Here is a 20,724-nt window from a genome sequence, read left to right as displayed (position 1 = left end):
CAATGAGATGTGTGCGTGGAGGGGGGGGGAATGGGAGATCTGTGCTGCCCCATCCTCTTCGATTTGGCAGGGCTCCTGTGACTTCAGCAGGTGCATGGTGGAAATTCAACCGGCGTCGCTTTTTCCCATCGCTGTGTGCCCATGGTGGAGAAAGCTACACCGGTGGGCTGCCTGCCTGTTGGGGCACTCGGAAAGGTGCAGGAATGGTGGGGGAAGCACCGCCCTGGCTCAAAACCCCATTCCTCTTCCCCCCTTTAGTATTTCTTCATCATTTGTTAAGCTGGCCTTGCGGATGGCTTAATTTTTGCGAATCACCCAGAGCTTTGGCTATTGGGCGGAGTAGAAATGAAATAAATAAATAAGTATGGCCCAAAGCCAAAATGCTCTTTGTGTTGGGAGACTGAAGAAAGACCCAGTTGCGGAGTGTGATGGTTCTGGTGCCCTCTCCTGGTGGGCTGCGGGGAAGACGGCAGCTGTTGCGAGCAGACCCCTGCCCCAAAGAAACACACAACACCCGTCAGCCAGAGGGGTTTTGTCTCTGGTCCTCGCCAGCGGAGGAAACAGCTAGCGGGAACACAGTGCCGAAATGAGCACTCTGCTGAGTTCATCACGTCCTCCCCATGGAAGGGTAATGCCAGAAAGAGGCTGCGGATGGGGAAAGCTCTTGACGTGCTCAGAGTCACCCTCTCCAACAACTGCACATGAGAGAGCAGGCTAATCCTAGCCCCGTAGTAATGAGAGCCTGATTTATCTGAGTGCAGGCCGACGCCTAGCCTTGACCCTCTGAGAGAATAACAAATGAGAGGGACTCTAGAGCATGTACAGAATGCCCTTCCCTCTCCCCTGAAGAACCACATCTAACCCCACCCAGAGGCAGGCTTAAAATCCATTGTGTGAGACCCACTGAATCCCTCCATGGTTTGGGGGTTCATCCCTAGGTCTCTGGCTTAATTTAGGCCCTGTACTCTTCCAGCCCAGCTTGGGGCTTTGAGCCAGGCAATACAAGAGTGGTGGGTTCAGTTCTGAAGCCCATCTCCCAATTGTGTGGGGGCTTTAATTCAGCTCGGCTTCCCGTGTGCCTCTGCACTGCAGCCTGTTTTGCGTGCGCGCGTGTGAAATAAAACCCAAGAGTGGGACACCTGAGCGCGTGCAGAGTGTGTGCAATAGCGATCGGTTCCCCGGATCTGAGCCTGGGAGTTGGGAGGCAAAGACTTTCAGTATTTACTTATGCATTTGAAAAGGGGCGGTGTACAAGACAAAAGTAATGCAAAACTATGGAAAATAGTATAAACAAGCAGTAACGAAATGCTCAGTTAAAAATACTCTAAAAACAGATCATGCCCATAAAACCTGTAGGCCACAGAAGGTCTTCCAGGGAATTTTCGGCCCCTAAACTTCTCCCCCTGCCGCCCCCCAAGAGAGAAGATCCTTCTGTATCCATTCCTATAATGGAACTCTCGGATAAACAAGCAAGCTTTCGCCGAACCAAAATATTCTTAAACAAACAGGAGCGGGGTGTGGGGGAGCATTTCCCAGACAGAGAGATCCGAGCTGTCTCGCGCGCCTTCCCCCTCCGCCTGCCTTCCTCGTTTATATCTGGAGCCAATATTTATGTTTTTAAGTGCGATGGGCCGGGGGGAGCTGTCGCACAAAAAGACCCTTTGTCTCTCTCTCTCCCTCGGCGGCCTTGTTCGGCATGGCGTCTGCCGGGCAGGGGTCAGCAGCCCGGCCGTGCAAGATCTGCCAAGCCAAAGACTCTGCATGCCGCAGTGGGGACAGCCAAAAGGGAGCTAAATTGGGCCCCTGCTTCCCATCCTTTCTCGGCAGCGTCTTTTAAAATAAACTCTGGAAAATGTGCGAAGATCTTGGCTGCGAACAGAGATTCGCCTCCCAGACAACCGGTTTCTGCTGGTTAGAGGAGGAGACCACCTTGGCCTTTAACCCTTCCTGGGGCCACATCTGGAAATCAGTTCCTGATGGGAATCCGCACCAGTTTCAAGGGGCTAGTCCTCAAAGCGATGGTCATCAGCCTCTCCGTAGGGGCATCTGTACCACAAGCATACAACTGGTTTGATTATGACTCTCTAACTCAGAACTGTGGATCTGTGAGGGGGAAGCGTTGAGATCTTGAACAGAGTTTTTGGTTGCTTCCAAAGGAGACGTTTGTCATGCAATCAGAGCAAAAAAAGTGATAGATCAAACCTTTTCCCCAGAGATTTTTGGAAAATTTGGGGGGAAATCTTCAGGTGTTGCTGTTTTTCTGACCCCCCTCCCCATTTTTATGGGCTTGTTTTTCACCAGGCCTTGTCATCTTTACACAAATCTGGTTATCATTCCATTCTGTGACAGGCAGTTCCACAGGTTGCTTGTCCACGGTGTGAAAGAGAGATGAAGCAGAAGGAAAAGAAAGGAGGATGCATTATCTTGGAAGGAAGTGTGGGGAGAGAAGGGATATAGACCTAAAGGATGAGGAGTGGGGAGAAAGGGAGGCATGTGTTTTGTGAAAGGGTGGGGTGGGGGGGCTAAGTCAGAGCCTTGCAGGCAAATTCTTATAACCCCAAAAGTTTAGTTCTTCCCTGATCTACCTGTTAGTTATTTGTTGGTCCACTAATGGCCTCAAAAGACTTTCTGCTGAATTGCCAGTGCTTCTCTGGTCACCTGGAAAAGGCTTTTCATTCACCGCAGGCGACTAAGTGAGCTGCAACTTCACAATCCTGACCCCCCTCCCTTTCCTTCCTGCTGTTTTCATCTTGCAGTGCGGGGCTCCCAGCGCTGCGAGCTGAACTGCCGCCCCATTGGCTACCGCTTCTACGTGCGCCACACAGAGAAAGTGCAAGATGGCACGCCGTGCGAAGCAACATCCCCAGACATCTGTGTGGCCGGGCAGTGCCTCGTGAGTCGCCCGTTTTCCCTTGTTTCCTTGGCGGGTGCTCAGATGGTTAGGAGGGCTTGGAGATGACCTCTCCAAAGACGGCTGAGATATGATACGTGATGCTGGGATATGGACTTCCCTGAATCCATGTGTTGTTCCTCTTGTCCTTTGCTTCGCCAGACCCCCGGCTGTGACGGGATCCTGGGTTCGAATCGCACCTTGGACAGCTGCGGGGTGTGCGGGGGGGACCACACCACTTGCAAGCTGGTGGTAGGCAACTACAGTGACACGGACGTCCCCATTGGGTACCACCGCATCTTGGAGATCCCAGCAGGGGCCACACGAATCCTGGTCAAAGAGATGACCCGTAGCCCCAACTACCTAGGTATGGACTCTGTGTGTGCATGCGTGCGTGCCTGCAAAGGCACCCTCCTTTTCCTCCAACAACAATTTGCAACCAAATGAAAAGACAGGTGAAAAGACAATCAGGTCCCAGGTTCAAGTCTCGCCTTAGGGAAGCAACAGCTTCTGCTGTTCTCAAGTCCCTAAAAAAAACACTAATGATCTGGAGCATCTATCTACATTGGTCACGAATTCCAGAGAGGCTGCTTTTGCAGCAAAAACCATGGAGATTCTTGCAGTGTTGTGGAGATGGAGAGATTGATAGCAGCACACTCTCTCTTTGACTTGTCTGGAGCTGAAATACAGCAGTCGGAAGCTGTGGAGCAAATGAGGACTTCTGGGCAGGCACTGCTATTTATACCAGGCCAATCTGGAGGCAGCATCCTACTGCTGGACAATTGTAGGAGCTGATGTTGACTGCCATTTACACCCTTTGGTTCCCCTAGAATCCACGCCAGAAGCTCTCCTCCCTGACCCAAATGTCTGTCCCCAGAGAGAGCAGGCATTCTGTATTGACTCTGGGGCGACCCAAATGCACTCTGTAGGAGCTCAGAAGCATTCTTTTGTTCCTTCAGAGTTAGTTCAAAGTTAGTTCCAGGGCTGAGGCTTTAAAGAAGGGGCGGGGGAACATGTGGTCTTCCAGATGTTTTGGATTAACTCCCATCAGCCCCAGCCAGCATAGCCAGTGGTGAGAGATGATGGGAGCTGTAGTCCAACAACATCTGGAGCGCCACACATTCCCCATCCCTGTCTTAAATAGGGATGGATGCATCAGTCACTTTTGGTTTCTCTCTCTTTTTCCAATTTTCATTTCGGTTTGTCTCGAACATTGAGTATTTTTTGGCAAAATTGTGCATGAAAATTCGTATGTTCATTTTTGTGCGCAATTCTCATGCGTGCTTTTGTGGGAGGTATTTCTGCCTAATACTCTGTTTTTGGGGCAGGGAATTTCCCGACTAGAATGCATTTTTAACGTCGTTTCCGCCTGCAACACACATATTTTTAATGTGGTTCTGATTGGAGGGCTCCACCGCAAAATCCGTAGAAGTGCAAATTTTGAAGGAGGACAGAGTTTCGGCTCGCATCTTGGTTCAAAAGTTGCATTAAAATATGAACTGAACAAATTGTCTCCCCCTCCCTAGACTTCAATGGTTCCCTGAGTTAACCCACCCTCCTTTGGTCTTGAGGCCTGTGCTCACTTTGCATGGGGGTGGGCGGTAGAAAGAGGGAGGCACGGGAGGCAGTTTGGGACTGGGGGTTGTCTTTGCATCAACTGTGGCTCCATGGGGTCCTCTTCCCCCCACCCACCAGCCCTTCGGAGCCACAACGGCAAATCGATCATCAACGGAAATTGGGCAGTGAACCCGCCGGGGCGTTACAAGGCAGTCGGCACGGTCTTCGTGTACAACCGCCCAGGAAGTGACAGGCGGGAGGGCGAATCGCTGACAGCTGAGGGCCCCACCACGGAACCTGTCGATGTGTATGTGAGTACGCAACAAGAGGGGAGGTTGAGGGTTGTGCTGCTTGGATGCCTCCGGTCTGGTTGCAAGATTCTACATCCTGATAAAAAAGAATATCAGCTTTAAGTATTATTTTTTAAAATCAAGTTTCTAGTCCTTGAGGCTGCAAAACATGTTGGCATTGGTTTGCGAAACCTACAGAAGGCCCGTGCGGGGAGAGTGAGCCCAGTTTCCATGAGTTTGAGGTGGCGCTCCACACAGCTCATCTTGGCAACGCCAGAGTGCATGATTGCAGATAGGCAAATGTTTGCAGACGTCCATTGTTCAAACGGATTCCTTTTTCCTTTCCTTTTCCTTGCTTGAGTTAGCATGCAACTCGGTAGACTCTACAGTTTGGGATATCTGGATGCAGAGGTAGTGTTGGGGAGGGGAATGAGAAAATGCGGGGGGGGGCTGTGTCTGCATTCTAGGTGGGTGGAGCCTTGGAAACGGGAGGAGCCTTCTGTTGGCAGCCCAAGGAGATGCGCCGTGGGGGTGTGGATGGGGCCATTTGAGGCCTTTTCGTTGTGCAAAGGAAGTCTTTCTTCACAGGACGCGTAATCTGATCTTCGGAACTTTCTGCTGCTAGCTGTTCTGAGTAGCCACAGACTCTGATGGCTTTCAAGGGGGACTGAGGCAACCCCACAGAGGAGGAGGACGTGTCTTGGTGGCTGTGGCCCATGATGGCAAAACAGAACCCCACCAGGGTCAGGCGACGCCTGCTTCTGCGTGCAACCCTACATAGGGAAAAGTGCTCTTGCACTCCTGTCCTGCTTGTGGGCTTCCCCGTGGGGCATCTGGTTGGCCATTGTGGAACCAGGATGCTGGTCTCGATGGCTTTGTCTGGGATGATGGGATTTGTAGTCCAGCTCACCTGGAGGGCACCAGGTTGGGCATGCTCTCCCTGGGGAGGGGAATCTTTATGTGTAAGGGCTCTTTTTTTGGCACCACAGTAGGGAAGTGAACCCCACCCCAAACGGGGAGGGAAATTTCCAGGTGCCCCTTCTATGTCGTGCCCACCTCATCACTGGCCCCATGCTCCTTTTCGCCCCATCTTAATGCCCTTTGCCACCTTCCACAGATGATCTTCCAGCAAGACAACCCCGGGATCTCTTACCAGTTCTTCCTGGCCTCGGCCCAGCCAGAGAGCTCCAGCCATGACCCCCATGGCCCACGGCAAGAGTTTGGTGAGCAAACCCAGCCCTTGCGGTTCAGGCATATGCTGCCTGGGGTTTTGGTGAACCAGAATGGCAATTTGCATGCCACCCCCTTTCTCTCTTTTTTGCCACTCCTTTTCTCTCTCTTTCTGCCTCCCCTTTATCTCTCTCTCTCTTTCTGCCACCCCCTTGTCTCCTTTTCTGTCACCCCTTTTTCCCCCCACCCCTTTTCATTCTCTTTCTGTCACCCCTTCCTTTCTCTCTTTTTGCCACTTCCCTCTCTCTCTGCCATCCCCTTTGTCTCCCTTTCTGTCACCCTATTTTCTCTCTCCTTGCCATTCCCTTTCTCTCTCTCTCTTTCCCTCTCTGTCTGCGCCAGGGAGGGATAGCTCACTCTTGCCAGAGATTGAACGGATTGCTTGCCGAGGGCTTTTGAAAATAGGCCAAGGGCTGCAAGTTGCCACCCCTGTTCTTTTTCACTCCTTTCTTGTCACAGAAACTCCTTGGTTTGGGCTCCATGACAATTAAACAATGAACACGGTGCCTCCCCCTGCTGCCCTTTATGGAGTCTCTTGCTGAAAGCCCTTCTTTGCTTCCCACAAATAGGTGCCTTGACCGTGGTCTCACCTGGACGCCAGATGGAGCTCCCCACCAGCCATAGGCGCCCGAGGCCAGCCGACGCACAGAACCTCGCCCCAGCTCGCCTCCCAGTCTCGCCCAGCCAACTGGGAAGGAGTCGTGGCGTGGCCCCTCCCCCTGCCTCAGCCAGCCAACCGGGAAGGAGCCCCGGGACTTTGCAACGGAATGTCCGAGTCCCGCCACTGCCGCCCCCGCCGCCCCCCGCCCAGCACAACTCCGAAGCGCCACACGACTTCTCCTGGAGGCGGGTCGGCAACACGGAATGCTCAGCCACCTGCGGGAAGGGTGAGTCCCGGAGGCGTTGAGGAGTCACAGCCCTTCCCTGCAGCTGGCTGACTGCCCCTGGATGTGGAGGTTTGGGTTCAGCTCTAGTCCTCTATGACTTTTCCGACCCCGCTTTCCAGGCAGCTGGTGTAGCATAGTGGCAGAGAGGCTGAGCTACAAGTTGGGAAGTCCCTGGTTTGAATCTCACCTCTGCCATGATCTCTTTAGGTGGCCTCAGATAAGCTGCTCTCTCTCAGCCGTGGACCTCCCCATCTGCAGTGTGTGTGTGTGTGTGTGTGTGTATGTGTGAGATAATACTGACTCAGCTTGCAGGGTTGTTGTAAAGATCGCAGCTACTTAATCAATGTGAAACACTTTAAAGCTTATTATTGCTACTGCCACTACTGCTATTTTGCCATCGACGCTGGTGAACATCATGAGATCTTGTGCTGCCGCATTCCACAAATTAATTCTGTGCCGCATGAAGTAGTCTTTTCTTTGGTCTGTCCTGGATTTCCCACCCATCTTTTTTATTTAGGATTGGGCTGTTTGCCTGATTTGGGGGCTGCAAAGAAAACCCAGACTCTGCCCAGTTCTGCACCCAAATGACATTGTGCAAAATTGATCGTATTTGTGTTTCGATGTGGAGGGGCAAGTCACTACAGAGAGTGCTCAGCCCCTTCCGTCTGGCTGCTAGACAGAAGTGTTGCTAGGCCTGTAGCTTTTGAGATTTTACTAGGCACGTTTTCTTTTGAAACCAACAACATCTGTGCAGCCTTAAGGACTAGAGACTTGCTTTTTTTATTTTTAAGAAATCAAATTGCCAGGTTGCTGAATTCTAAGGTTCATTGCCATGGACATTGTTCTCCCTCCAGGCTTCTGGCAGTCAGTCTACCGTTGCATCTCCCGCACTTCCCAAGAAGAGGTGAGCGAAGAGAAGTGCCATCTCATCCCCAAGCCTGTTGTAGCGGACGAAGTCTGCAACACCGAGCCCTGCCCGGCATAGTGAGTGTTTCAATCCCTCCCTCTCGGAAGTCCTCCAAAGGGCTGCTGCTGCCCTCTGCAGGGCTGGGGGGCTTGTGGCAACCCCTTGTGTCCTCCACCGAGTTTGGTTGACATTGTCCGGAGAGGCGGCACCCTTTCAATTGTCCCGACGAGCCCCGTAGGCGCTCCGTGTTTTCCCCACTTGCTCAACCGACTGTTTCGCCACTGCTAGGCAGGCTGGTAGCTGTTGCAAGAGTGGCTAGAGCGAAAAACCACTTCTCAGCAGACAGGAAGGGCTCCTCGACGTGATGCAATCTCGCAGCCGTCGGGACCCCAGGAAGCCTTTTGGCAAGCATCTTTAGAAACGAAGGGCGCAATCCTATGCATGTTTAGACAGTGACAAGTCCCACAACTCCCAGCATTTCCCAGCCAGCTGGGGAATGCTGGGAGCTGTGGGACTTTTTTCTGCCTAAACTTGCATAGGATTGCACCTTAAGTCATACAAGGTTTAAGTACGTTGTACTCCTTTCGGCACCGGATGAAGACCGTTTTATTATCCCAGTGGTTTAGCATTTTAGCTTCCTAGTCTTTTAGCTCTGCTGTTTAAAATCTGTATTTTAAATCTCTGCATTGCTGCTCAGTTTGATTCTGGTTGTACCGTTATATTGCGGTTTTAAGCTTTCATATCTTATGTTTTATGCTGCACATTTTTAATTTTAATTTTTTAATTTTAATTAATTTTTTAAATTAAAATAATTAATTAAATTTAATTTTTAATTTTTTAATTTTTGTACACCGCTCAGGGAGCTTCGGCTATTGGGTGATATAGAAATGAAATGAAATAAATAAGTGTTTGAATCACCATCTCTCCACTCACGAGCACTCAAGGTGATTTACAACTGAGCTATCAAAAGGCCAAAACAAACACACAAGCAAACACAAAAAGCTAAAATGGGGCCAATAAAACAACAGACATGACAATAAAACAGGAGGCCTCCTTAAAACAGCCTTCCCTGACCTGGTACCCTTCAGATGTGTTGGACTACAACACCCAGCCAGAATGGATAATGATCAGGAAGGATGGGGACTGTAGTCCAGAATATTTGGGAAGACTGGGTTAGTTTATTTCAGCAGCTTTCCCCGACTCGGAGCCCTCTGGATGAGTGGGATGACAGCTCCCATTTTTACGGAGAGCGGCATATCCTTTCCATCAAGTCAGCTGGCAATTCTGGCGAGCCACCCGGCGGCGCTCTGCTCATCCTCTCTTTCCTCCTCTCTCCTTCGACTCCCCGCCCTCTTCAGCTGGGACGCGGGCGAGTGGGCGGCTTGCAGCAGGTCGTGTGGCCTGGGCACCCAGCACCGGCAGGTCCTGTGCCGGCAGGTCTATGCCAACCGCAGCACCATGGTGCATCCGCAGCGCTGTGGCCACCTGGAGAAGCCCAACGCCACCCAGTCTTGCCAGGTGCAGCTGTGCAGTCACTGGGAGGTTCACACCAACTGGAGCTCGGTAAGGGAAGCAGCCGGAGCAGAGGGGGTGGGCTGGGTAGGGGAGGACGAGGCATAGTGGGGCGGGGGGCAGATCCAGTCATTCGTTACCTTTCTGTCCTTCCCCACAGCCAAAGCGCTCTGGGCAGTTCACCACGATTAAAAGCCATTCAGGGCGCAGTCCTATGCATGTTTAGACAGAGAAAAGGCCCAAGACTCCCAGCATGCTGGGAGTCTTAGGCCTTTTCTCTGTCCAAACATGCATAGGATTGTGCCCTACAAATACATTATACAAAATGCCAGACCATTTACGTAAAAACATATAGATAGGCAGCATATGCGCAGACAACGTATATGTAAAAACAATTTTTTAAACTATCAACCAAAGATAATCCAGGACCTGATTAAAAAAAACCATTGTATGCTGCCAAATTCCTGAGAGAAGAGGGCAGTTTTAACTCGGCACTGAAAAGATAATGGTTGGCGCCAGACAGGCCTCGTCTGGGAGATTGTTCCATAATTTCGGGGCCACCACTGAGAAGGCCCTCTCCCTTGTTGCCGCCTTCTGTGCCTCCCTCAGAGGAGGCAAGGGCCTTAGATGCAGAACGTAGCATATGGGTCGGTTTGTGTCAAGAGAAGGAGCCTCACCCAGCAAAGCACGCTTGGCCACTAAACCCTGTTAAGGAGGTAGGAGGAAATAGCTGCCTTGCGGGCCGTTTGTCTGATAGAAAGGTGTACAAATATAATAAATAAATAAAATAAAATCAGACACACACAGAGCATTGGACAGGCGCAGCAGTGGTTGACTGCTAGGTTGTGGCTTTTGTTTTATCCTTTTGCACAAGACCTGGTTTTGGAGCGCAGTTCTTTTTTAAAAAAAAACACCACAAGCTCAAAACTGAAAACAAACTAAAAGAACCCCCCCTCAACAAACCCCCAGATTCTGGAGCTCTGCATTTGTGAAAAAACATCCCATTTCCAAGCTGATCTGCCTCTTCTCTTCCCCCCACCCCTTTCTAGTGCTCAGTTCTGTGCGGCATGGGCCATCGCACTCGCCACGTACGTTGTGTCAGTAACCACGGGGACTTGCTGCGTGACGGTGACTGCCCAGGGAACCACCGGCCAAAAACCAGCGAGGCTTGCGACATGGGGCCATGCGTCCGCACCTGGTTCTACAGTGACTGGAGTAACACAGTAATTATGAAACCCTTGGGTCCTTCCCTCCCTCTGCTGCCCTTTTCCAGACCTTAAACCCACTGACTTGGATTCCTGCATTGAGCAGGGGGTTGGACTCGATGGCCTTGTAGGCCCCTTCCAACCCTACTATTCAATGATCCTACTCCTAATGTTAAGCGTCCTGTTTCCCCTCCATTTTTGGATGGATGGGTGATAATTTGAAAGAAATAGCCACAAGACATACTTCAGTTCACTCAAGCATTGTTCAGTTAGCTCTAAGGCACTTCCTTTAATCTTGAAACTATGGTAGAATGAACCAAATGGTTTAGGCGGGCTGGGTGAGGCTAATCAAGGGTATGCAAAAGCACTTAATTAACCTTTTCAGTTGGAAATATTTACTTACGAATCCAGCAGAGAGACGTTCAAAAAATGGTGGGTTGCTTTGTCAAATAAGATGAAACCTGGAATTAGCTAATTAAAGCTGACTTATCAAGGATCTACATCGTAAGAATCACTCACCACAGTAGGTTGCAGGTGGTGGGTGGGAACGCCCAGGACTCAGCCGTGTGGAAGTTATCCAGCCATGACTTTTAACAGGTCGCTCGAGAACAAGGTTTCACAGCCTTCCCCAACTTGGTGCACGCCAGATGTTTTGGACTTCAACTCCCATCGGCCCCCAGCTCGCGTGGTCAGTCGTCATGAATCCTGGACATGTCCTTTTGCTCAGAGACACGTTCTAGAAGGGGGAGCAGATGGGTTTGTCGCATTGACAAAGGCTCCCCGAGTCTCCAAATCGCATACTTCCCCCACCCCCATATCATGAAATACCGAATATCAATTGTCTTTTGTTCTCTTTCCAATTGTCCTGCCTGCAGTGCTCAGCGGAGTGTGGCACGGGGATCCAGCGACGGTCCGTGGTCTGTCTCTCCAGCAACGCCAATGGGCAGGTGGAGGAAAACTGCGCGGGCACCAAGCCGGCCGACATGCGGGCATGTAACGGCGGCCCATGCCAGCGGGTGATCCGGTGGTACCAGGGCCCCTGGAGCCCGGTGAGCTGGGAGGGAGGGTGTGCGCGCAAAGCAGGGATGCAGGGAAGCCACATATGCCACCCTGAGAACAAGGTGCAGCAGTTTTCAGCCACCTGCACCTAACGTAGGGGCGTTGAACGAGCCACGCTCTATTCTGGAGAAGCTTTGGGGGGGGGCGCATTCCAGCAGCAGGGCCAAAAACACCAGCATATTTTAGCTTCCAGCTCTTCCTGCCGGTGGAGAAAGCTTCAGAGAGGCATTTCAGCCTTTTAGAGGTGGGCGGGGGGAACAGCGCCAAAGCCATGATTGATGGTGGGGGAAAGGGAAATGGGCCTCGGGAGAACTCCAGAGGGCTGGACGTGGTCTGTAGGTTCTGCACCCCGTTATACACCCGTTCCAAACCCATTTCCCTGCATGGCTTCCAACCGAAGGCACCCTGGGAACTGTCATCCTGTGGAGGAGCAAGCAATGGCTAATTAAGAGTGTCGTCTTGGCTTCCTCAGAAAACTAGTTCCCAGAATTCCTTACCAAAGGAAGCTGCAACCATTACACCAGCCCCCCCTCCCCAGCAGCTGCCCTCCAGATGAGTTGGACTGCAGCTCCCATCAAGAGCAAGATCTTTGGTCCATTGAATTAAATTTGCATAATACACACAGGTTGTGGAATCCAACATTTCTTGGCACAGAGTTTAGATTGCCTGGGATCATTTTTTTTTTAAAGTTGCATTTTAGCCTCCTTAAAACGTGGCTCTTGTGGTCACTAGCGTGGGCAAGGCTCCCCCCCCCTTCGTTTGGGTGACCCTCCACCCCCCCTTCCCTAGTGCTCATCCGACTGCGGCACTGGCACCCAGCGGCGTGACATCATCTGCGTCAGCAAGCTGGGTGCGGACTTCAACGTGACGGAGGCCTCCGAATGCACCCACCTGGAGAAGCCACCCTCCCTCCAGCCCTGTGTCGGCACCTCCTGCGAAGCCCGCTGGTTCTCCACCGCCTGGAGCGCCGTGAGCGAGGGGGCGTAGCGCTTTCCCTGAGGGTGGGAGGGGTGATGCATTTGGTGGTCATGGGAAAAACTCTCCTCTTACCTGTGGAGTGGTGTGGCGGTGAATGGGGGCGCTCGTGAGCTGCTGCAAACACCGTCTGTACCACCAGATAAATTAAGTGCATTGACTGGGAGAGTTTATGAAGATATTTCACATTGGACGGGGCGGGTGAGTCCTCCAGAAGCCTACCTTGCTAGGCAGGGACGTTCTCCAGAAGACTGTGCTAGCCAAGGATCCTCTGGGAGCATTCTCGGACTCTTGTGGTGTCTTCAAAACACCGCTCTCCAATAGTCTAGGTTACATTTTGATGGTTCTCATCACCAGCTTAATAATTTAGTGTGCCCATATATTTATTACACTTATACTCTACCTTTCCTCCAAGCTGCTCAAGGTGGGTGGGGTACATGGTTTTCCCCCTCATCCCCAAGTTTATCGTCACAACAACCCCCTGAGGTAGGCCAGGTGGAGAAGCAGTGATTGGCCACCTGAATGAAGGTTTGTACCTGGACCTTTCCAGTCCTAGTCCAATATGCCAACTGCAAGGGTGGGGAGACCGTGGTCCTCCAGGAGTTGTTGAATTGCAACTCCCATTATCCTGGGCCATTGGCCATGCTGGAGGGGATGGTGGAGTTGTAGTCTGGAGGGCACCGGTTTGGGGAAGGCCAGAGCAGAAAAAGGGGCTAGGAAGGAAATAGGAAAAGGGTCCTGCAAACGGCTCCGTAACCCCCCTTCTCTCGGCCTTGCAGTGCTCTAGGTCTTGCGTGGGGGGTGTCCAGGTGAGGGAGGTGCAGTGCCTGACCCAGAACAAAACCCTGAGCAGCCTCTGCCCACCGGACCTCAAGCCCGTCAAGAAGCGGCCCTGCAACGCACAGCCCTGCCTCCCGGAGCTCGGTAAGGAAACCCACCCAGCTCCCGTTCGCAGCCCGAGCCAGGAAGCCTAAATTGCAGGTGGGATTGGGAGGTAGGCAGATTAAAAGATGTGGTGTGTGTTTGCAGTTCACGCGGAGCACTTTATAGGCTGGTGGTGGGGTTGTGGGGGGAGAGGTGCACGCCGTATATTTAACATCAAGTTATTTGTAATAGTTTAACTGTCACCCCACCCCACCCCCCACTAAAACCCCTGGGAATTGTAGTTCGGCAGGGTGCTGAGAACACTGACTTCATTCTGGAGTCCAGGATGGGGAACCTCTGTCCATCAAGCTCCCCAGTCCAGGACGCTCTAGTGTGGTTCTCAGGTATCAGCGTCATATTCCATTAGAGAAGTGGTGGGCAACTTATGTTCCTTTGGATGCTTGGGCCTACAGCTCCCATCAGCCCTAGCCAGCATAGACAATAGTGAGGGATCATGGGAGCTGTAGGCCAAAACACCTGGAGGCAGAAGGTAGATCTGGATCTTCTGGTAGATCTTTGATCCGCAGGAGATGGCCAAGGATTTTTGACTTCCGATTGATTGACGAGAGCAGCAAGAAAATGACCCCACCCCACCCGGCCCTAAATGATATGGCTGCAGTAAAGTTTGGGGGAATCAGGAGTGGATTTTTACATGGAAGGACTGAGAGCTCATTCAGTTCTGGCCCCTGGAACAAATTCCTGGCGTGGAATTCTTGAATTCCAAGCGTGTGCCTTTTGCCCCAGGCGTTGGTGCACTGCAGAGTTCTAGTAAGAAAAAACACAGTAGCTTCCACAAGCCTGATGTCTGTCCACGTCCATCATCTAAAAACAAGAGTTCTCACACACCCTTTCCAGAACTCTGGTTTCCTTCCTGTGGCAAAGATATATAATCACATTGTTTTAAACCCCCTACGATAAATTGATGTACGACTTCTTTGAATGGGTCAGCAGCCTTAACTGGAGATGGCAAGGATAGAACCGGGGACGTCTTGCATGCAAAACAGGTGCTTTGCCAACGAGCTGCGCTGTTGGTTGGCCTTGGAGTTTCCCATTTGTGCTCCCAAACTTCTACATTCCGTTGTGTGCCAGAATGCGCTAGGTATCTGCCATCTGAGATGCTACCCTTCCTTTCTCTCTTCCGGCAGATGAGAACTGCCGGGATAAATACCACAACTGCCCCGTGATCGTGCAAGCGCGTCTCTGCGTCTACTCGTACTACAAGGCGGTTTGCTGCGCTTCCTGCACTCATGCCTTGGAGAGGCGCCATGCAGGACCGAGTCGGTAGCACTGGCTGACAGCGGGCAGGGTGGACCCTTGGGCTCGCCCCTTACTTGGGCCTAGGGACAAGTCGAACAGGTTCAGGAGCTCCCCTGGTCATCCACAATCCCCCCTGCCACCTCCTCGGCGGCGGTGAACTGGGAGATCACGCAAGTCACTTCCTAGACAAAACGAGGACTGGATGGGATTCGAACTCAAGACTGAGAGGCCCTCGCCAAGATCCCGTCCTCTTTCCGGAGGGGAGTATTCTGTACCGTATGCAATATTTTTGGGGGGGAGAGAGATCTCATCCCCTTGAAGGACCAGGGTAGAGTGGCGGATTCATCCACATACAATTTATTTTGGACTCAGTCCCCTTTCACGGTGGCAAGGAGCAGGGATTTGGCCATTTGGGACAGTGGGGAAATGCTTCTGGCAAAGACCCACAGACAGCTTCCGGTCTTGATCATTGCTGCACAGTGTAGACATTTAAAATCCCAAAGAACGGAACCCACTCCCTAGGGAGGCGGTGGGCTCTCCCACACTGGAGGCGTCAAGACGAGGCTGGGCAGCCATCTGTCAGGGATGCTCCGACTTGCATTCCCGCATTGAGCAGGGGGTTGGACTTGACGGTCTTGTAGGCCCCTTCCAACCCTACTATTCTAGGATTCTGTGATTCTAAGGGATCCGGGGGACTTTGCATCTGGCACCAGATCTTCCTTCTCGCTCTCTGAAGACGTGCATCGCCGATTCTTGCACCCAACCCTGACTGTGCTTCAAGACGCTTGCCCAGTTTACGGGCAAATTTCCCCAGTGCGGCTTCAGCCCGTATCAGCATGACGGTAGCCATTTGTCTGGATGGGTGCTGGCTGTGGATTCAGACTGCTTTGAGGTCACAGTGTCTGTTTCTTCAGAGCGCTCAGAAGCCTTTTGTTTTGCGTGTGTGTGGAAAACCACGTGCTACGCAGGACAGCATGTGGCTTTGGCCCCCAAGGCCTGTAAACCGTGGGTGGGCACCCTTTGGCCCACAAGCCTAATCTGGCCTGCATCGGCCAGGGACTGAATGTTGTTAGGGGAGTGTGGCTGACACATCTGGAGGATATGGGATCGGGGAAGTCTAGTCTAACATCTGCCGATGAGGCAGCTGCTAAAGGCACAGGAGCAGGGTCCCATAAAATAGTTGGCAAACCTAATTTCTAAAAATAGGGATTATATTGCCTCCCTCTCTGGCAGCTCAGAGCCACATGGACTCACTTGCCGGATGGGAGAGAGCAGTGGAGGGAATTGGTCATTTGCTGTCACTTCTTTGTAGGGTTGTCAACTTTTTTCCTGCACCTTTAACAGCGGCCGTCCTTGGCCCAACACGGCATCTTCATGCTTCAGAGACACTTCACATGTTGAATTTCTGTCTGTCACATAGCCATTAAACGCCGAGCCAAATAACATTCTTCTTCTGAAACCATGGAGCTTCAGTGAAGAGAATCTGGTGGGAATTAAGAAATCAACGAGGTTCTGCATTAATATTGCGGGGGGGGAGGGGTGCGCTTTCCCTAAACACATGGCATCTCAGGATTAACCTTGCCCCTTTTACTTCTCCGGCAGGGCTCCTGTGCCTTTCTACAGCAGAAATTCAACAGTGGAGACTTCTGTGCACTGTTGTGTCTCCCAGCAGTAACAGCAGCCAGACACGTCATGAGACAGGCAGGTTTACCAGTTGGATTTTGGCCTGTTCTGCAACCATTTAAAGACGCAGGAGCCATGGCTGAAGGAAAAAGTGGTAACCTTGTGTCTTTGGATAGCCTGGCTGCTCAATTGGACCCAAATCAGATAAACTGTAGCCATGGTGCAGGGTACTTGCTGGTGTTCAGAGGGTTCCTGTATCTTCTGGAAATACAAAAGAGGAAAATTCCCCCTTGATGTGGGTTCACTGCAGCACTGGGGGGAAGGGAGTAACAGCACCTGTTGAATGTCTGTCTTCTACACTCTCTTAGACTCTAGATTTGGCCTCTCCCTGAATTGCAATAGTGCAATAAGGAACAAAACAAAAGCATTTATATTAAAGGCATTTTATAGAAATGGTTCAGAGTGCTCAGATTATATAAATATATATAAAAAATATATATTATATATAAATCTTTATGATAAAGCTGAATGTATCTAGGTTTGTTTTGTTTCTCTCCCCACTTTTTTTGGTCCAAATCTAATTTATTTTTATTAAAGACTATTTGATGTTTATGTGTGGCGTTTTTGTCTTCCAACTGCCTGTGCTTGAGTTGCCAGCTGACATGGGACCAAAAAAACCCGGTCTTGGTCTTTTAGCAGCCACTGGATACTATGCCGAAATCAACTGGTGGCACCTGTCGTAATGTGGAGATAAATATTCTCATCTGCGCAGATCTGCACATCAAGCTGTTAAGAAGAAGAGCCCGGCTGGATCAGGCCAAGGGTCCATCTAGTCCAGCATTCTGTTCACATAGCGGCCAACCAGCTGTCGACCAGGAAGCTGTTGCTAAAAGCATGGGAGCTGGGGACAGTAAAAAAAGTTGGCAATCCCTGTCCCATCTGTTCTTTACAGCATGCCTCTGGGGTTTTTGAGCTGGGCTTAGAGGCCCAGATTCAATTAAACTTCCACTCCTGGGAGTTGTTTTGCTAGTAGACAGAGGAAGCATATCAAAAGGAGCATCATTTAAGCGTCGTTAATTTGGGTGAGGCTTGCAAATAGCTTTCATACTACCTTGCGGCAAAATCCAAATTCCTTCCAGTTCAGCAGGTAAGGGAAGATTTTTTTCTAAACTCGATGAAAATGGGGGTTCTCTTCCCTGCCCCTGACTGTAGCTGCGCAACCAATTTGATTTATTTATTTATTTCTATACTGCCCAATAGCCGAAGTTCTCTGGGCGGTTCACAAAAATTAAAACCAAACAGCACACAATGAAACAATTTAAAATATATAGAACATTAAAGCTACAATATAACAATGCAACCACAGTAAAACCTAGCAGCAGTGCAGGAGTTTAAAATACAGATTTAAAACAGCAAAGCTAAAAGTTCAGAAAGCTAAAATGCTAAAATGCCTGGGAGAATAAAAAGGTCTTCACCTGGCGCCGAAAGGAGTACAATGTAGGTGCCAGGCGAACCTCGCTAGGAAGCTCATTCCAGAGCCGGGGTGCCGCAGCAGAAAAAGCCCTCCTCCTAGTAGCCACCCGCCTCACTTCCTTTGGCAGGGGCTCACGGAGGAGGGCCACTGACGATGATCTTAAGGTCCGGGCAGGCACATATGGGAAGAGTGAATGAATGAATGCTGTTAACGCCTTGTCCAAATGGACTAGTAACTTGGGTAGACCTATTCTGGAAAGCTAAGCTGGGTTTTTTCTTTGGGTTCCTAACATTAAAAAAGCTACTATTGAAAAAAAATCCCAGAGGGTCTGCTGTGTTAACGCTATTGCACCAAAGACAACCAAGAGACCTGCAGCATCTTGAAGTCAACTGATTGATCATGGGATGAGCTTAAATCTGTCAATCTTTGGAGTGCCATAAAACTCTTAGGGTTGCATCTAATGTTGGTCCATTGAAATGAGTGGAGCCATTGAAATGAATGGGACTTCAGTTAGTCATGTCTAACTGAAGTCCCATTCATTTCAATGGATCTATTCTTAAGAAGGACCAATACTGGATGCAACGCTAAGAATTCTGTGTCATGTAGCTGTTATGTGAAAACAACTGGGGGTAACCCTTTTATTTATTAAATTTATTTATTAAATTTATTAATCGCCCATCTGGCTGGTCACCCAGCCACTCTGGGCGATGTACAGCATATAATAAAACAGTTTAAAACAATAAAATTCTACAATAAAAACGTTTTCTAAAATACCCTAACATACCCCAAATGCCTGCCTGAACAACCACGTTTTTAATGCACGGCGGAAGCTCATTAAAGAGGGGGCATTGTCCTGTGTCTAGACAAGAGGCTTTTTAATTTAATGTACTGTAGCTAGCTGGAAACATTTCCAGCCCCAGATCAGTTGTTCTTTTTCCTTCTCCCCAATTCCTTCTCCTTTTGTGTTGTGTCTTTTACGTTGTAAGCCTGAGGGCAGGGACCTGTCTTGTGAGGAATCACTGTAGGCAGTTGTGGGAGCTCTTTTTGGCTGAACAGCGGGGAAAAAATGCTGTAAATAAATAAGTAAACAAATTTATTGCAGGAATGGGCAACCTGTGGCCTTCCAGACCGATGCTGAACTTGAACTCCCATCAACCCCAGCTAGCGTGGTCAGTGATCAGGGATGATGGGAGCTGGAATTACAACCGCTGGGGTTCTTTGGAAAGAAGGAGAGTAAGGCAGGGACATGGCAGAGGTGTACAAACGAGGCCTAGTGTGGAGAAAGTGGATTGGGATACATTTTTCTCCCCCTCTTTCGTAACAATGCAACCCAGTGGGGTCACATCTCACGGAGCTGAATGGTGGGAGATTCAGGACAGACAAAAATAAGGATTTCTTCACACAGAGCAGAGTCAAACTACAGCACCCTGTCCTCCTCACGTTGTACTACAACCCTCCATTGTCCTCAGCTGGCTGGGGGCATTAGGTTTTGTAGTCCAACACATCTGCAAGAGGTGTGTGCTTCAGGTGGTAGTGGGGGGCTATGGAATTTGCCACCCCAAGATGGAGCCAGGGCCACTGACTTGGACCACTTTAGAGGGTAATTAGTTGCGGAGGTATGTTAGGAGCTATTAGCTCAGGGGTCCCCCAACCATTTTGGGCTGGGAGTTATTTATTTATTCAAGGAAGTATTTTTTTATCCTGCTCCTCAGCCAAAAAGCCTGGCTTAGTTTTCACAGTGGGTCAAAACAAGGAAGTCCCTGCCCCTGCACGCTTACAATCTAGAAAAGACACGACACATAAGGAAAAAGGGACGGGGAGGGATGAGGAAAAAATGTAGCCGTCCTTCTGTTGGGCTGGGGGAGCGGCCTCGCTTCCCCTTCTCATCTCCCGCAGGACAGCCTACTTCTGCGTATGGTGTTGAGACGTCGTTGAGGGCATTCTCACGTTGCCGCTGCCGCGAGGGGGGCTTCCCCGTTCACGAAAGGGCATGCGAGGGGCCTTTCACCTGACTTAGCCAAGCCCTCTCGTCGCTGATAGTCAACGTAATCTCAGGTGTCCTCCAGCAGAGGGCATTCGCGTCTTGCCTGAAAACGTCCTGGCTTGACCCAATTAGGAGAATTCTCCTAATCGCTAGAGAGCATTAAAGCAGCCTTACGTGCAGACAGCCAAAGGGGCGGCATTTTGCTGGGGGCATTTTGCTGGGGGCTTTCTGCCTGTGGTATGGGCCGGGGCGGGCAGAGGATTAACTCTGGCTCTGTTTTTTTGCAGGATGGAGGGGCGCCGCTCTGCCACGGAAACTGTGCGGTAGCCTTCCCAGCCCAATGTTCGCCAGATGTTTCCACCGACACCACCCATCACCCTGGACCATTGGCCATGCTTGCTGGGGCCGATGGGAGTTGTAGGCAGAAACATCTGGACAGCTTGGCAAAGACTAGACTGCATTAACCCAGGTGTAGCGTCCAGATCATGAGGTATCATTGTTCTACCTGGCTCCAAGGTGATCAGGCCCTACCTGGAGTACGGCGGTCTGGTCTGGCTGACGCCATGTTAAGGAAGGTATTGAGAAACTGGAGGGTGGGAGCAGGGTGGTGAGGGGTCTGGAAACCAAGTCAAGGGAATTGGTATGTTTAGCCTAGAGAAGATTCAGGGGAGACATGAGAGCGGTCTTCAAACATCTAAGAGGCTGTCATGCAGAAGTTGGAGCAGGGATGTTAACTGTTGCTCCCAAGGGCAGGACCCAAACCAGAGGGGGGGAATTGCAGGGAGGTGGATTTTGGCTAAACGTTAGGAGAAACTTCCTAACAGACTGCCTCTGAAGGTGCTGAGCTCTCCTTCACTGGAGGGATTTAAGCAGAGGCTGGATGGCCATTTCTCAGGGATGTGGTAGCTGCATCCTGCATTGCAGAACCTGACTTGAGCAGGGGGTTGGAC

At 50.7% G+C, this 20,724-nt stretch overlaps 1 protein-coding gene across 1 annotated transcript in view; it reads left to right on the top strand.

Annotated features, from left to right (window-relative positions):
- ADAMTSL4 (ADAMTS like 4) overlaps positions 1-14,721 on the top strand; it is a 69,008-nt gene extending 54,287 nt beyond the window's left edge. Inside the window, exons 7-18 of the mRNA XM_084824223.1 lie at positions 2,757-2,893; positions 3,053-3,257; positions 4,586-4,758; positions 5,855-5,960; positions 6,537-6,854; positions 7,709-7,838; positions 9,120-9,324; positions 10,323-10,496; positions 11,354-11,527; positions 12,327-12,506; positions 13,292-13,436; positions 14,582-14,721. Of these exons, the coding sequence (XP_084680349.1) occupies positions 2,757-2,893; positions 3,053-3,257; positions 4,586-4,758; positions 5,855-5,960; positions 6,537-6,854; positions 7,709-7,838; positions 9,120-9,324; positions 10,323-10,496; positions 11,354-11,527; positions 12,327-12,506; positions 13,292-13,436; positions 14,582-14,721 (2,087 nt within the window). The remainder of the gene's footprint in view (positions 1-2,756; positions 2,894-3,052; positions 3,258-4,585; positions 4,759-5,854; positions 5,961-6,536; positions 6,855-7,708; positions 7,839-9,119; positions 9,325-10,322; positions 10,497-11,353; positions 11,528-12,326; positions 12,507-13,291; positions 13,437-14,581) is intronic.
- The last annotated feature ends 6,003 nt before the right edge of the window (positions 14,722-20,724 follow it).

This window comes from Heloderma suspectum, chromosome 17 (genome assembly GCF_057233095.1).
Source record: "Heloderma suspectum isolate Gila_16-S chromosome 17, 16-S_ref, whole genome shotgun sequence".
In the NCBI taxonomy this organism is placed as follows: Eukaryota; Metazoa; Chordata; class Lepidosauria; order Squamata; family Helodermatidae; genus Heloderma; species Heloderma suspectum.
This window is presented reverse-complemented; position numbering and strand designations above follow the sequence as displayed.